Source organism: Lytechinus variegatus, chromosome 2, assembly GCF_018143015.1.
Source record: "Lytechinus variegatus isolate NC3 chromosome 2, Lvar_3.0, whole genome shotgun sequence".
NCBI lineage: Eukaryota > Metazoa > Echinodermata > Echinoidea > Temnopleuroida > Toxopneustidae > Lytechinus > Lytechinus variegatus.
Window position 1 is genome coordinate 48,923,926 of NC_054741.1, and position 17,589 is coordinate 48,941,514.

Genomic DNA, 17,589 nt, shown 5'->3' on the forward strand with positions numbered 1-17,589 from the left:
CTGCAGCAGTTGGTTGCTGTGCTGCAAGTAAAGATAGCCAAGTGAAGAGACACTCTGCAGCTGCAGTGACTCGAGCTCGAGCGCATTTTGATGGATGGCCTATTTGAATATCGCGATGCAATGCTCAGTCATTAGATGTACCCCACTCAAGGGTTCTTTACCATCCTGCCTATGGGGAATCTACAGATAGGACTGTGGTATGCCAATATTGTACACAGCACACAATTTAAAAAAATCATTAAAATATCACTTATGTGACCAAAAATATTTCCATACAGTTGAGTTGCAAATGCAATCTATTTTTTGTTTGTATTTCTGTAATATCAGTAGAGGCGCAAGGCCAATATGGGAGACTCTCTCCAATGTGGGAGATAATCTCCCAAATAAGAGACTTGCTAAATTGCAAAGGAACAAAACACCAACAAAAGAATAATTTTTTCCACTAAAAATGTTGTCTCACTGAGGTCAGAAGCCCATTTGTTTTGTGTGTGGATGACAACAAAAAGCTTTATAAAAACAAAAGTAGACGGAGAACTTTTAAAGTAGACAGTGAAAAGGGGTAATTTTTCATGAGGAATCTGCTTATCATATTTTTATTTGCCGCCAAGGTATCCCTTTGAAAGTTTGATTGAAGCAAAACTGCAAATGTAAACAAAGGAAATTGGTCTCTCAAACTGGAGACTGTCTCTGATAAATTGGATACCCAAATTCTTTACAAAAGTCTCTGATATTGGAGATAATCTGTCATTCTCTCTCTTTTATGAAATTTATCTTATTCCTGGGAGACAGTCTTCAATATATTATAATTCATGGCTGTGCTGAATAATCTATGAATTTATGATTCTGAATGAAGCTGAAATGAAATGGAAACTGACATGACCATGACATGACAGTGACAAAAAAATCAAGCATTTGTCCCTAAGAAAAGAAGAAATAAGTCAAACATTGCCACCCTTATTGCACCAGTGACCACACAGGTTCATACAAAATTAGAAATAGAAAAAAAAAGAATGACTAATGAAAAGTGCCCCTAGATTTACACTGCACAATATTTAATGTATGGGACTAGCCTTTGACTTCGGCAACAACTTTTATTTTGCAGCTTCATTCATGTTTGAAAAAAACGGACAAACTCATTGCATCATTACTTACCCTGACAAGCTACAATATGTAGAAATGAAAGGACTACGAGAGCATAACAATACATTGCAAAGAACATTCCTTCCACTTAACTTTGGGCATTTTAATTGGTTTCAAACAGACGCCTGAGAGAGAGTAGCTAGGAGGAATTTCGGTTGCGAGAGCCCGCCCTCTAGCTACCGTAGTAATGCAATGGTGTCAGCTCGATCAATATTTTCGTTTTGCCGGTTACAGAAGTCAAAACAATTCAACCAAAAGCTGAAATAACGAGAAAATGCGTTACTTAATACATTGATTCAGAGGTGTTATAGCTGAGATTTCAAGAAGTTAACCATGTCAACGGTATGCAATTATTTTATTTGGTATATCGTTGGTTCACTTGGTTCCCCTTTCTTTTCTAAGTAGGCCTACGTACGGTATGGATAATGTTGGCTGTTTGCAATTTCATCGCAAGCCACCACTCACCAGTCCGCCCGGGCCGGCAGGCGCCTCCGCTCCGCCCGGGTATCGGCGGGAGAAACGATCCCGCATCCTGATCCAGGGATCGGATCGCTCGGACGTGGGCGTGGGGCCGGCGATAGCTGCTGCTGCTGTAGACAGCTGGCAGCCGTCTGTTTCGAGGAGTTTTTAAACTTTTTTTTAATTTCTCCTCGTACACAGACGGCTCGCTATTGAAAATCTCCCCGTTGGGGCTCTTCAATTTGTGTCTTTAATAAATAAAAATTTTGAAAATTAACGCGACCATAATGCAAATTTATATTCCCTCTTGTCATTAATTGCCCAAAAACGGAGAAAAATGAAGTTAAAAGGAACAAAAACAGTGACTTACCTCGGCTGTCGCGCAAATTCACTTCCCCGTTTTATCCAATCTTAAGTAGTACCGGTACATAAACATATGGCCATTGAGTCCCCTGTACAGATTGCGCTAGAACTTCGGTCTCTGTATTTGGTGAGTGAAGCCAATGGAGTTCAGCTGAACAACCAACAAAACAGAGACCGAAGCTTTTGGTCTACTGCTGCTGGCGCTGACAGCTCTCTCTCTCTCTTAGGTGATCCCTCCACTGTTCTGGAGATTCTAAATTACACAGCATACACTCAGTCAAAGTCACACTCACTCAGCTCAACCGCGGATTCGACAGTAATGTCTGCAATGCAGTCATCATCCCTGATTAGTTACACAGGAATAACCGTTGTTTCTGGGGATTTATTCAACAATTTCTGACATTTTACTGTCTATGTATAGATCTAGACTCTATTTGGTGAGTGAGCCAACGCAGTTCAGCGGAACAACCAAAATACAGAGACTGAACTCTGAAGCTTTAAGTTTTGGTCTAGGCCCCTACTACTGATTAGTCTGCTACTTTGGGCATTATCATGATTGGGAACCACCGTTCACTTCATACAGCAGCGCTTTACTCAGTCACACGCACGTTTCTCTATTTCCACCTCCATTCAAGTGCGCGTGTACCAGTCGAATGGTTCCCGAAACCATGATTTGTCCCACCCATGGTTTCAAATCATCTCACGTGTAAAGGATTCATATGCACCTGGTACACGCGAATCTTTCACACCTTTTTAGCTCAAATAACTATGACTTTACATCATAGCTACGAATTCTAATTGTGCTATGACACCAAACCATATGGATCGTTTGTTGACTTCTCTTTGCTGTTTCTGTAATAAAATAAAAGCATTTTTTCGTGAACTTCACGTAGATGCCTCTTGATCAGCGTGGATATCAATTTTTGCCTAAAGAGGGCGCGCGATACTTCACAAGCCGGTTGTTTACGGTGGTTCTGCAGCTTGTACTGTTAGCTGCATTCTAGGCGATCAGCATTATTTTCTTGCTCGTTCAATCCACTTTCATCATCATCTTGTCAAAAGATGGCGTACTTTACCTATATGAGATGCAACATGTTGATTTTTGGTACAATTTACTATTATGCGCCGACGACTTGAATCGAGAATGTTCGATAGGAAAAATTGAATTCCGATTGTTGTTTGCGTAATTTCCACCGCAGTATTAAGGATAACTAAGGACGGATCGAAAAGTAGATATTTGGAGGTAAGCGATAAAAACACTTTTATAAATAATTTCCAATTCCTTTTCATAATGAACTTTAAAATACGAACAAAAATAACATAGTGGAGAAATATTGAAAGGTTTGGCGTGTTTTATTACCTCACATTCGTGTGATGAATGAAAACGTCAAAGTCCACTATGAAATCACATGCGTTGTGCGAGGTTAGTATTACTAACCTTGCATGTTGTGTGAGTGGATTTGGCCCTATAATTTGCTAGTACTACTACTACTAGATAGACAGCTGGCAGCTGCGTCTGTTTCGAGGAGACTTTAAACATTTTCATTTTTTTATTTGTCCAAGTAGTAGTAGCACACAGACGGCTCGCTATGACGCTATCGTGTACAATGTCAATGTACCTCGCCCTCGGACAAAGTTCATGCAGGCTCCACTTCACTACCGCTTCATGTTTACACTACCTACCCAAAAAGACCTTGGGAACGGTGAACTTTATCGCATATTCCGAGTGACAAAGTTAGGATCAAAAAGGGGTTGATTGTAAAAATCAAAGAAAAAAAATATAACGAGAAAGAAAAATAGCTGAATTTCTTACTCTTCACCTGTATTTCACTCCGTGTCCATTCTCCTGTTATCCTCAAAATTGGTGATTTTGGGCCTGTAACAAACTCCTCATACATGTTATTCAAACGGCCGATTTCAAAACATTGCTTGTGATCGGTCGCAGGCCAAACGGCATAAATATTTATATTGGATGGCTCAGAAAATACCAATATTCTAAGAGTTCGGGAAAATATTCCAAGAATCAGTGGAATATTTTCACAAACCAGCAAAAAAAAAATACATTGGGGCGGCGGGCCAATTCGCCCCGGAAATGCCTAGAGTCGCCCTCGAAATCACCCCAAATCATGCTTTTGGGGGTGACATAAAATCTTCGCCCCAAAATTATTGCCAAGCGATAACTCAGCGGCACACAAGTGCCATATGCTCGAGCTCCACTTACCATTTAAAAAAAAAAAATCCGCACTCAATGTTATGAACAAACCTTGGAAATAGCAAGGAGCAGTTTCAAATTCCAAAGTTGCGTCTTTTTTCCTGTACCACGATTTTCCATACACATGGTATGAAAAAAAAAAACCAATGGCCGGGAAATGGTTGCATGTATAGGGGTCAATTATGACTACCACCATGTGTAATTTCTAATGCACATGTTTCCCTTACAGATATCACAAATCTTTGATAACTGTACCAGGGCTCCACACTAACCCATTTTGTCTACTGGTCCAACCTATTCATGTCGGACCAGTAGATACCCAGTTTTTCAAATTTTTACTGGTCCGAACCTAAAATCTACTGGTCCCAAAAAATAAAGAAAACATTAAGAAAAGGCGCAAGTTTATTTTTCTAGCCTTTCGTTACCCCCCCAAAAAAAAAATGAAGGAAAATGAAGGACAAAAAGAAAGCAAGACAGAAACGAAGAAAGACAGAAACGAAGAAAGAAAGAAAGAAAGAAAGGAAGGAAGGAAGGAAGGAAGGAAGGAAGGAAGAAAAAGAAAGAAAGAATAAAAGAAAGGAAGGAAGAAAAAAAGGTAAAGAAAGGATAGATGTGAAGGAAGAAAAAAAAAGTAAGAACTAAAGAAGGAAAGGAAGGAATAAAGAAGGAACAAATATAAGAAAGAAAGAAAGAACAAATCCAGAAAGTAGTAAAGGAAAGAAAGAAGCAATAAAAAAGAAAGGGTAAAAGGAGAGATGGAAAGACGGACAAAAGAAAGAAAGGAAGGATTGAAAGAAGGAATTAAGGAAGAAATGAAGGAAAGGTAAAATGATAGAAGGAATGAAATAAATAAAGGAAGGAAGGGAAGAAGCAAGCAATTATAAAAAAGAAAAGGTAAAAGAATAGATGAAAGGAAGAAAAAAAAGAAAGACCGAGAGACAAAGAAAGGAAGGAATGAAAAAATAAAGGAGAGAAAGGAAGCAAGCAGTCAAAAAAAAGTAAGGAAAGGTAAAATGATATAATTAATAAAGGGGAAAAGGAAAGAACAAGACAGATAGAAGAAAGGAATGAATGTAAGAAAGAAAGGGCTGAGAAAAGAAATAAAAAAAAGAAAGGGTAAATAAATGATGGATGGAAGAAACAAACAAAGAAAGTAACAAAGAATGAAGAAAGGGGTAAAAAGAAGGAAGGAAAGAAAGGAAGAAGGGAAGAGATGAATATAGGATGGATGGACTCAAAAACTAAAGAAAGAAAATATCAGAAAGAAAGAGAGAGAAAAAGGAAATATAGAGAAAATATTATATAAAAGGATAGAAAGAAAAAATGAATTAAAGAAAACAAGGGAAATTAAAAAAGAATGACAGTAACAAAAAAAATCGAGGGAAGAAACAAAGAAAGATTTATAAGGAAAGAAAGATAGAAAGAGAGCTAAAACTATTATAAATAATTTATCACTTTCTTTTCTCATTTAAAATAGCTACGAAAGAAAGTCAGATACCATTAGTGTATCAACACACACATAAATGCATATGTGGGGCTATTATGTATTCAGACGATATCACCCGAAACCCGATCTGTTTGAACCAAAACAGAAGTGAAAATTTCTCCTTTTACTGCTTACAAATGACAGAGTTGCTCCAATTTTTAGGAAATATGGACATTATAAGAGCCTTTCATGAGTATGAACCTTGGATTTTGACAGTTATGTGAGAGATTTTTGCCAGAGTTTAGCCAGGCTTCGTTCGTGCGGCCAGTGGAGAATTTACCATGTGGTTTGTGTGGCAGACTAGATGTACACTGTAGCTGTATGCATGCTGTATGTATAGTACTCTAGTAACACTTACATACATGTGATTCATTCTGTGTGTGAATGGCAGAATTTCACGGGGGGAAATGGTTTGCTGTGAATTTGACCATTTCTGGAAAAGTTATTGGCCCAACAATGGTTTTTATTACTGGTCATGTCGGACCCTTAAATCTTGCTATTTTTGGAAAAATTACTGGCCCGACAATGATATTTTTTACTGGTCATGTCGGACCAGTAAATCTTCCAATTTCTGAAAATCTACTGGCCCGACAGCGATTTTTACCGGTCTGGGACCGTCGGACCGCCGCTAGTGTCGAGCCCTGCTGTAACACATGAAATAAATCCCAGATTCTAGTAGCCTCGCATTGGTGAGTTGTCATTCGGCTTTGCTTTTCAAAACGGCCTAGTATATACATACAAAATAACTTATCTTATTTGCTGATTATAACTTAAAAATCATTTTATTTTTCTCAGGGATGAGGTAAATATCAGACAATAAATCAACAAAGCTCCATCTATTTTACAAGGCTGGCGGGACGCTCACGCATTGGCGCTTATACTAGCTAGCCGGTCTGAGCTCTGTCTCTCTGCCAGAGCTCTGGGGGACAATTCGCTCAGTAAAGGCCTCAATGATGGTGATTTTCTGTTTCAGACAGAGTTCCAAGAATCCGACTGCAGCATAACATGCAGGTCCTCCAAGTCCAACATCCAACCCTATCAAAATTAATAACGTGAAAAGTGATGATGTATTTAATGCTGAATAAGTATGTTAAAAGATGTTATGTAATCAACTATATCCGATGAACGCGGATTTCTAAAGCGTTCTCGGCACAGTGGCAGATACAAATTTTGACCAATGTGAGTATTGTATCATTGCTATAATGCATATAAAATGTGTATTGATTATGTTCTTTTGTCCATAGTTTAGTTATCGATATCAGTAAGATATTTTTAGCGATGTATCGACAGAATTTTCTCAATAATAGCCCTAGGAAATGTGATAACTTCAGTTTAACTTAACCTAGGTTCATATAATTTGGTGTGTTTGATACTAGCATGGATCCCTGGAAATATGTTGATTTTGAGGTCAGAAGGTCAAAGGTGAAGTCACCACCTTCCACTTTTCTTGCTTGACCTATAATTCCATTTCCCAAGTTACAGGAGGACACAATATGTGCTCGCCTTAGCTACACTCTTATTTTAATATCCCAGACTAGGTCGAGTTGGTACATCTTGCCAATTTTAGGAAATTGCTGGATATGTTTGCTAATAGCCTTTTTTAAAATTACAATTCTTGAGGATCTTTTTTTTTTATCACCAGTCCAGAGTGCTCAAAACTTGTATTTTTGAACAATTCAGGGAATAATTTTACTTTTTCTATATATAAAAAAAAGAAGCTGTTTCAGTTCTAAGGCCTGGGTTTTAAAGTGCTACTCCAGGCGGAAAATTATACGATTCAAACATTTAGAGTAAAAATAACAAAAGAGTACACTGAAAGTTTCATAAAAAATAAGCAAGGAATAACATTTGAAAATTTAAAAAGCTTTGTATTATTTTGGATTTACATTTCTAATTCCTGTCTTCATAATATGCATTGAGCAGGCTGATGATGTCATACCACCACTTATTTTATATTTTTTTATTGTGCATATTCATATTGTGTCCACTATGAAAAAAAATCGACAACTGATTTAATGCAAATAAACTAATTTCTGCAATATTTTTTGTATGTCTATGAATGTCACTCATGGACATTATGTACATGAATGTTTTATTAATACCAGCAACACTGAATAATAAGGGGCTCATCAATCACTTTCAACCTCAAGTTCTCTCAACTACTTCTCATGGTAGATCAAGTTACAGTGACTCTTTGTTGGAGAGGGAGAGAGGAGGCCAAAGAACAAGAGAGAGGGGGGGGCAGGAGTGAGAGGAGAAAGTAGGATGAGAGAGAGATAGAGAGTGGGGTGTGCAAGAGAGGGGACCACTTTTCAGACAAAAAACATGACAATGAATCTCAATTAAACGAGTATTCTAATTGCTTTACATGAACATGTACTCAGAGAAATGTTTTTTAAAGCCTAGAGCCCTGATCATACAGTGTATCTGTGACCTGACCAGCCATGCTAATCAACCACCTACATGTATACATGTAAGTCGCCAGTAAAAGTTCTCTGTGTAAACAGCTAAAAATATTAGTTTGATAATAATAATAACAAGTATTTCTTATGCAAATTTTCTAATGAATCTATAGTACTCAAGGCACTACATATTAAATAAGCAAAAACATTTGAAATATTCACAATTATTATTAAAATCATCAAAAATAACATTCATATGAGGAAAAAAACATGGACTTCTCTGATATCATTAGATCTTTATATTGTGTAAAAATTAGAAAATTGGCTCAATTCTGAAAAAGTATTTGTTCATACTGTCAAAATTAAATAATGAGATACAGGTGGGTTTGTTTTAATACACCATTTTTCTGCTTAAAGTTTCACAGAGATTGCACAGTGTACACATTTCATGATTAAATTACTCCCAAAATGTAAAACTTGCTTTTTCCTTTATTCTTTAAGGCTCTTACTGTATTCTACATTCAGTCAAGTACACGTGGTGGAGGTTATTTTTAGATCAAATTTGAATAAACTATTTATCAATATAAATCTGAGGATGTGCTTTTTAAGCTCAAACAAAATCTCAAAATTCATTTAATTTTTCAGTTGGGGGGTGGTGGGACTAGGTCAGAAACGTAGACATGCCTGTATGGTTGAAGAAAGAAACAACTTAAGAATTGTAGAGAATAGAGTTCTGTAAAACAAATAATGGGTGTAGCTGGCCCTCATCCATAAGGTTCTTACAAAGCCCCACACTCTAATATACTGTTGTGTCAGGACCCGCAGAACCGAGGAAGGGGCTTCAGTCCCCCCACTTTTTTTTCCAAAAGCGTGTGTAAAAAACATCAGGAAACATGCATGTAAAAATTACCATCTGGGGCCTGTTGCATAAAACTTGAGACAGCACTTTTGCTAACAATACTGTGACATTGACACACACTGAAAAACTTGGCAAAAAAAGTCAGAGATTTTCTTTCATGCAACAGGCCCCTGATTGTAAGTTTTGCATGGTCAGCCCCCCCCCCCCCCACCCCAACACTTCAAAACCTTTTTGTGGTCGGCAAAGCATTTCCTTTGAAGAAAAAATTTTGTTACTCAGCATTGAATTGTTTATGTCTGAACACTAAATAATTAAAATCCAAGGATGTTTAATTGTGATGTAAACATGCATATTTTGTAGGTTGTTGCCCTTGAATGCAGTGGCTTAAAGGGTAAAGATAGGAGACCAATTGACAGGTAACACCATTGGCTTCCTACAGGGAAATGATGCTGAGCTACAATGTAGCTTTACCAGCACAACTGGTGATGACGATGATGCACAGAATTTGTATATTGCCATACATGTATATCTGTCAAAGACATTCAAAGGCGCATTTTTGGAGAAGCCAGTCAATATACGTCACCTAGAAGGGCTCGCACACAGAACTGTGACCCGCAGGTCTCTCCCGATATAACTGATTGGGGGGATGCAGGCAGAACACTACACAGGGTTTCCCCCTACACTTATTTGAATAGTGCAGTGGGTTCTTAACCCCAGGGGGGACACTTACATGTACATTGATGAGTTGATACCATGCGCGACCCAAAAAACACGTAAAAAGGATGCCTTTTTCACGATAGGGCACGTTACGTACGTAACGTGATAAGGGTGTCAAAAACACAAAAATAATGAAAAAAGGGTATCTATTTCGCTAGGAAAATTACGTGTTTAGGGTTGAATTTGCGGGGATGATAAAACAAAATTGAAATGTTTATAAAGGATGTCCTTTTTGCTCCAACACTTCGTGTTTAGAGTCCGAATTGCGCGAGGTGTAGACGGTGGGGTCGTACTAAACCAAATAAGGTAAAGCCGACGACCGAAGGACCCGTAACAATAAAACATTCCTGTACTTGTTTAGGGGTTCATTTCTGGGAATATTTGCCAAGAGTATCCTTTTGTTTCCAATACTTGTTAAGGGTAGGGTTTCACACGCCAATACTTGTTAAGGGGTGCATTTTCAGAATATGAAAATTACGTGTTTAGGGTGCTTTTCGAGACCCCATGGTCGCGCATGGTATGCACTCGTGAATGGAAGTGCCCCCCCCTACGGGTTCTTAACATGCAAAGGTGGTGATTTCACACGGGGCCTCCATTTATCTATATGGAACAGGGGAGAGATGTTTACACACAATGCACTGGCTTCAGTCATCCGTCCATTACTCAAACACACGATCTTTGGTTCAACAGGCACACACTTTACCGACTGAGCCAACTTCGCTCTTGTATGAGTGGGCCTTCAGACTTGAATTGTATTACAAGAAAAAAACCTTTGCACGTGTTTTTTTTTTATTTGCAGTCAAATGTGTTGTTTACTCTGAATGGAGATAAGTTCTTTCAGTGGCCATACTTATGTGTGTTTTCTGATAATGTTTGTTTGTTATTATCTACTGTAGATGTAAATGTATTTTGTTAGACATTAAATATCAGATATTCATAGTTGATCCATTCATGATAATGAATTGTTTGAAGCCCCATTAGTCATATTTTATTCATTAAATCTATAATGATATTTCTTTCTTTGCTACATACAGTATTTACTGTGAAATCTTAATAACGATTGATAGAATTTTGGATTTATTTTTTCTTCAAATTTGCAGTTGAAAACAGAGGTTAGAGAATTCAATCATACCATTAGTGATTGCATTTATTAGACCCACCATGAATTGAAAATTCTCATATGTTAAAAAAAAGAAGATTCAGTTTGTGTTAATTTCTCTTTCGCTCTCTATCATGTGAATTTTGCTGTTCTGTTTCAAAAGATATTTGGCCTGCCATAAAATATGGCCAATTGTCCTGAATTAAAGGAAACGTTGGTAGAAACACTAATAAAAATGTAACATTTCTTTTCCCTTTCTCTCTCCCTGTTGTTATATAGCCTTTGATAGACCCTTCAGCTCACAGTAGTTCTGCTGGTACATTTGAAATATCAGAAGGAGATCCAACTGCACAAGCTGACAAACCTGGTACATGGTATGTAAAAACATATTCCACAGTTTACCCATACAAGACAAGAAAGGATAGAAGAACCCCCTGTCCTTCTAATCTTTATTGAAAAGGAGTACATTGTAGCATTCAATTCAATTTATTTATTTTACATCCTTTAAAAATATACAAACATGTGTACAAGTATAATATGATACAACAATGAAAGAGTTAAAATAATTTAAATCACAGTATAAGCAATAAAAATGGTAGAAATATAAAAGAAATGAAAAGAAAATGGAGCGGATGTAGGAAGTCAGAAAGGCCGTTGACCTGTCAAAGCCGACTCCCTTGATTACTACATTATGGTACAATGAAATACACAAATAGAATAATGGCAAAAAATAATAACAGACACAAACATATCAACAACCCCCATCTTAGGCATTTGGAATTATATCTTAACTATTTATTTAGAATACTATTATTTGTAAGCAGACAGTTGCTTTCATTTCAATCTACGTTTCAATGAATGTAACAGACAGTTTTAAAGTATGCTGTGATCATAATATGCAATTTTAAAGCATGCTGTGATCATAATGTATTTATTGACAAACATTGGGGAGGAATGTTGTGAAGAGTAGCATAGAATTATTCATCATTCTAATGGGCATATTTATACTTGTTCTGAATGTTGCATTCTGGGCAAGAATCCAGGATAAGATATTGAACTAGATCCTTTTTAATGTACATGTAGACTTACAATGTACAGTTTCATAAAAGTTTGTAATTAGCCAATCAAATTGAATGATTTTAGTAGCTTTAAACTGTTATTGCAAATTTGTTATTATGAATTGTTTTATGAAGCAGGCCCCTGGGGGCCATTTCATAAAGAGTTACAACTGTTGAAACGTCGCTATTATGACAACTACCATGCTAACAAGGCCCTGTAGCCAGTCAAAACCAAGGTTACCATGATAGTTGCCATAATGGCAAAGTTACAACAGTTGCAAGTCCTTTATGAAGCAGACCCCTGGTTTTGTTCGAATTAGCATTAGTTAACAGGTCTAATGGACCACAGTGATACAACTAGAATAAATATTTTAAGCATGTTTTAATCAAATCCTTCTGTGCATGTTTCTTTGAACACAGACTTTCATGAAAACCACTCACTCTCAACATTGATCATTTCTATTATGCCTATAATGGTTTCTGTAAAAATCACATTGCTCATAGCAATATTTTCCTGGCTTTTTGTCGGGAACCCCTCTTTTATCATTAAGTCCAGATGATCAGATTATTTCGCATCATTTTTTTAATCATATAATTTGATTTTTTTCAGGTGGTTCCAGAAATCAGAACTGAAAGAGTACAGAAATTCCCTCCTTGTGTCTTTCATATTGCTCATAACAGGATCAGGTGAGTTATCAAATTAAGCAATCATTACAAAATTAATATATTTATTTAAAAAAATAGAGTATTTTATTTTCAAAATTCTACATTGTATGTGATATATGCAGAATAAAGAAGGTGGAGGGGGGTCCAATGCTGGAATGGTCTTGCATAAATAACACTTGGTACATATTGTTAGTATGCATTTATTTTGTCTGATGTTATTCAGTTTAACATAATTTTTTCATATTTTTTGTTTGTTTCTTATTTCACAGCCCTTCTTCTGATAGGAATTATACTTGAAATCGGACAAGGACGTGAGTTTGATGTTTCTTTAAATACTATTATTATGATGGCCACTTTATGCCAAATTCAAGAACATTTTTTTGTGTGTTTTTTTAACTAGAGAGGCAAGAGAAACTGAAAAAGAAATAAGGTAGAGAGAGAGAGAGAGGAATTTTCAGAGAGTTATACATTAGATTTTTTATTACTTTTAAGAAAATGGGGGGGGGGGGAGAAGAGGGGGATGAACTGAAAAGCATGTCAAAAGACATTAAAAACAATCTGTATATTTTAAGTCATGACAAAATGTAACCCCTCCCCTAATGAAATTGCATTTTATCATTGTTTATTAATGTTTTGTTTTTAACCTTTTACAGAACATGCAGCTGGTAGTGTGTGTATTGTCATTGGAGTTCTCATGTTCATTCCAGGATGTGAGTATCTCTGAAGAAATAACTTTATGTCACAACCCTTTAACAATCAGCAGAATAAATACAAACGTCTAACGACAGATAAATTCATTTACTATTCACACATGGAATAACTATAATCACAAAATATGGGGGGGGATAAACCAAATATTTAATAAAGTCGTGCAATATTTATCTTGAAATCTCTGTGATTCCACTGTTGTTTATTTAGTTGGTGTACGTTTCATCTTGTTTAAATGAAATATGTAAGAGTTTCTTGTTGCGAATTCCAAGAAACTCCTCCCACCCCCCCCCCCCCTTGACAAAGAAAGTAAAAGAACAAATCAAATGGTTTTGAAGAGCATCTTCACGTATAGGTTGATTGTTCCTAGCCCTTTAGATCCCTTCAAATAATGTATTATGTACATGTTTATTGTATTTTTCTTTGTTGCCTTTTCCTGCTGCATTTCTCTAATTTATTTTATCTCCCCCCATCCTTTTCTTTCTCTACCCTGTCATAATTTCTTTCAATTTTTATTATTATTTTTGTTCCCTCTTTTCTTATCAATCTTTTCCTTTTTGGGGGGGCTTTTCTTTCTGTATTTTCTCTTTCTCTTCTTTATCCTGTTTCTTTCTCTCTTGTTTTTTATGTTTCATTTTTCAAATATTTATTTCCTTCTTTTCTTTTTTCTTCATTTCTTATTTCATATTTTTTATAACAGTGTACTACACCGGCTATGCTTACTTTGCCACCAAGGGTTATCAGGGATTCAATCTGAGTAATCTCAAATACTTCCGGCTCAGCAAATGACGACATGATCATCAGATTATAAGTATAAACTAAGATAGACATTCATAGCAATTTACACCAAGAAATAATACAATTAAGGCCTTTACCTTTTCTTGAAATATCATTATTGGTACAAATAGTATGCAATGAGTAATTATCTGTCACAATATGTTCAATATTGTGTCACAGGTTTGGTTTGGTTGGCAATTGTGAATTGGGACTTTATCCTACATATTTGAATGACCTCTGTGTTATGTATTTCGTATTACATTATTGCTAGATGTTGCTACAGGTCTTCAGTAGAGTTATACCTGTATTAAAATGGTATAGATATGTTAATACCAAACAGTGACCAGGTTCAATTTATTTATCTTGAGTTCTGAATACAAAGTGTGTATTCTATTGTAGGTTTGCAGTATTTTATTACATGAGAAGATCAAAGTCCAGAGTGAGATTTTTAAAGAATTAAATTCATTATAGCTGCTTTATATATAAAAAAATACTCTTGCCACTCTCCTTTTTACCACATGGAATTGACAGCAATCACTTGTGGAATGATGCTGGCATAATCACCTGTCCAAATGTCAAAATTTTATTTCAATTGATTTAACAACAAATATTACTATCAAATCTATCAAATAATAATAGTTTTGATAGCAACAATTTTTTAAAATTTAATCATTACTCTTTCTCTATAAATCAAATTTCTATTAAATGGAAGAAGTAAACGGTAACAACTAATTCAAGGTCTCTGTAATTTGAACTATAAATATTGCTGTTCATGCATTTCTTAGAACCTTTAATTGATTAAAAATAATGATTCAAATTTCTGTCTATTTACAGTATTAATGTGCTTACTCAGCTTGCCTTTTGAAAGCCTTTCAGAAACAGTAACAAAGTCAAAGAGCGGATAGACTATTTATATTTTGTTTTAGTTCTTTACTGATGACAAGGTCAGCAAACAGTTGTAACACAATGTTTTGGTATAGAAACTGTGAGTTATATAATTTCTTTCTTTATTTGTATCTTATCTGGTTACATTTCTTGAAAATACTGAATTATATAAAATGTACTTCATAAAAAGAAAAAAATATATAGCAATGGTTACAACAAAACCAAAACAAACCACTGAAATAACCTTCAGAAATAAGAATTGATTGACTTGTATGTCCAAATGTTAAAAAATGTTTTTCATTTCTATTTAAAGTCACAACCCATTAATTGCTTGACCATTAAAGAAAGAAAACATATCGGACCTCAGATTTGAATTTTCACTCTGATATTGGATGAAAACATATGTAAATTGTTAGTGAAGTTTTACATCTTTTCCACCCTGAATATGCGACTACTGATAATAGCAATTATCATTTTATATACCGCAAATTCTGAAATTGGTTCTAAGTGGTTAAGAGAAAGGAAAGATGAAATGAAAAAGAAATAGAAATTGAAATACTTTGGACTACTTACATGTAGTTTTCTACAACATGAGATGACATTGTTGAATCTGCCACAAGAGACCTCTTGTGTGAAGAATCTTTATATCTGACTGATATTATAGTATATCTTCCACTGTGTTGGATTTTTATCTTTTTATCTGCATAGCAGTGAACATTTTAATATGTTTTTTTTATATATATAAAATGCAGGGCATGGGGTCACAGAATACAATTTTTCAATTCCAGAGGTTGGCGAGTAACTTGTATGAATATTGAACCACTTTATTGGGTCAATATTGGGTTTTATTTGATATTATGGCTGATCAAGAAACTGCTTCAAGGATAAGTGCAATCTACTTGTAGATGAAAGATTTGGTTTACATATGTGTACATACTTTATTATTGTCTTATTCCTGTATATACTGTAGTTTGACTTGGTTTAGGGCCATATTTTGTGTCTTCCGAAAGTTTCCATTCTAATGCATCCACAAGCAGCATGCAATTGTTTGCAACTGTACAACTGTTGTAAAATTAAATTTACATGGTAGGATTTATTTTATTTTGAAAATACAGTCCAACTATTTTTTTTATAATAATGACAGATACATACATCCCTTGGCCATTGAAAATTGAAACCACAAATCCAGTATTAGTATGATGTAAAAGTGATGAGGAAGGTGCATGTTACTTCTAATTCTTGGGAACTACCCGTGGTAGATTTTTATGATTTCTGGCAAGATACTGCTTTCCAGTGAATTGCTCAGGTGAAGTCTAACTTTCATGTCTCCAATGTATTCTAAAGTTTTTACATTCTGAAATGTATTTCATTGATCAAACATGGACTGTGTATGGAAAGTCTATCTGCTTAAAGTCGAATTTTCAACTAAAAAGTGGAAACAAGTTTTCATACCAGAATATGCAACACATTCATACTTTATGCTTTCATTAAAACAGATAATTGTGGTCAGAGGGGGGGGGGGCACAGCTGGCCCGTGCCCCCGCCCCCCTGTAGAGCCATTATCAACATTTGTAATGTAAAAATATAGTTTTTAATCAAGTGTGCCCCCATTCCCTTTTTAAAGTGAGGATTTTTTTTTCTTGTAAAATTTTGCAGACGAAAAGATCTTCAATTTTAGGTGAAAACTATTTTTTTGGCAAATTTTCATCAGTAAAATGTGCCCCCTTTTGGAAAATCCTGGATCTGCCCCCAGTATTGTTGTATTATGCTTGCAGTGTCAAATACATACCTGTACATATATGTGTATAGACATGTAGAAGTGTTTTCCCACAATTTACAAATGACAAACCAAATGGCATCTCAATCACTTAAAGTTGAATTAGCAAACACTGATATCAATTTTAATTATTTGTCCTGTAAACAATCATTTTACCAGTGCAAAATATGTTATTAGCCACGATTCAAGTGAACTTTCTGGAATATTGTGATACTTTTTTTAATGAGCATGAAACACTGTTAGATTTTGGCATTTCATAGTCCATTGAGCTGTTATAAATGGCCCCTTGGTGTGTTGTATATCCTGTTAACTGACTTCAGTCTATATGCAATATTGCTTCTGTACTTCAAGGCCGAGTGTACCTTTAAATGTGTGTTTATATCTCCTTTGCAAAGGGAGAATGAGGACACGTTCAAGCATGCATGATGTCCTCAACAATATGATGTTGAAAGAATCCTAAATATTAGCCATTGTGTGGGGAATGTTAGCATAGCAATTTGGCATATATTCACTGGAATAATAAAAAGATTGAACGTATTGACTTTGAGAGGTGATCAGTCATTTAGATCGTGCATATCATTCAGGGTTGAAGAGGGGGACAGTTGTGGGATATCATCATCTGCTCCTCAAATGTTGAAGAATTATACAGTTTTTTTAACTTTAGAAAATGACAAAGTTTTTTTTTTTATCAACCCAAATTGTCATGGTTTTGCTATTTACATTGCAACTTATTGTTTGTTTTGTAATGAAGATTACTTCACCTTGTATTTAATATCTTTAGCGTATTCAAATCTATTGTTGCCTGTGCTCCTATATGCTATTTATACATAAATGAATGATAGTGCTGTTGTTGCAGTTTCTATGACACATTTCATTCACTTATGAATATTTGTACCTGCCTATTTGCTGAGGATAGGCTTTGCAAAGGATAATCTATTTGTATGTGCTTATTTTGGAAAGGTATTCATCTTCGGTGTATCT

At 35.5% G+C, this 17,589-nt stretch overlaps 2 protein-coding genes across 4 annotated transcripts in view; one reads left to right on the forward strand and one right to left on the reverse strand.

Moving 5' to 3' along the window:
• The window catches only part of LOC121408234 (mucin-17-like), a 39,071-nt gene extending 37,766 nt beyond the window's left edge, over positions 1 to 1,305 (reverse strand). For all 3 annotated transcript variants that reach the window (XM_041599630.1, XM_041599629.1, XM_041599628.1), the window contains exon 1: positions 1,153 to 1,305. In XM_041599630.1, the coding sequence (XP_041455564.1) occupies positions 1,153 to 1,219 (67 nt within the window). In that variant the 5' untranslated portion in view covers positions 1,220 to 1,305. The remainder of the gene's footprint in view (positions 1 to 1,152) is intronic.
• Positions 1,306 to 1,324: 19 nt separating this feature from the next.
• Positions 1,325 to 15,237, forward strand: LOC121408235 (transmembrane protein 134-like). Its single transcript, XM_041599631.1, has 6 exons — positions 1,325 to 1,482; positions 11,017 to 11,111; positions 12,406 to 12,482; positions 12,731 to 12,772; positions 13,115 to 13,171; positions 13,870 to 15,237. Exons 1-6 carry the CDS (start codon positions 1,474 to 1,476, stop codon positions 13,956 to 13,958), a joined length of 369 nt encoding a protein of 122 aa, XP_041455565.1. The 5' UTR covers positions 1,325 to 1,473; the 3' UTR covers positions 13,959 to 15,237.
• Positions 15,238 to 17,589: the final 2,352 nt, after the last annotated feature.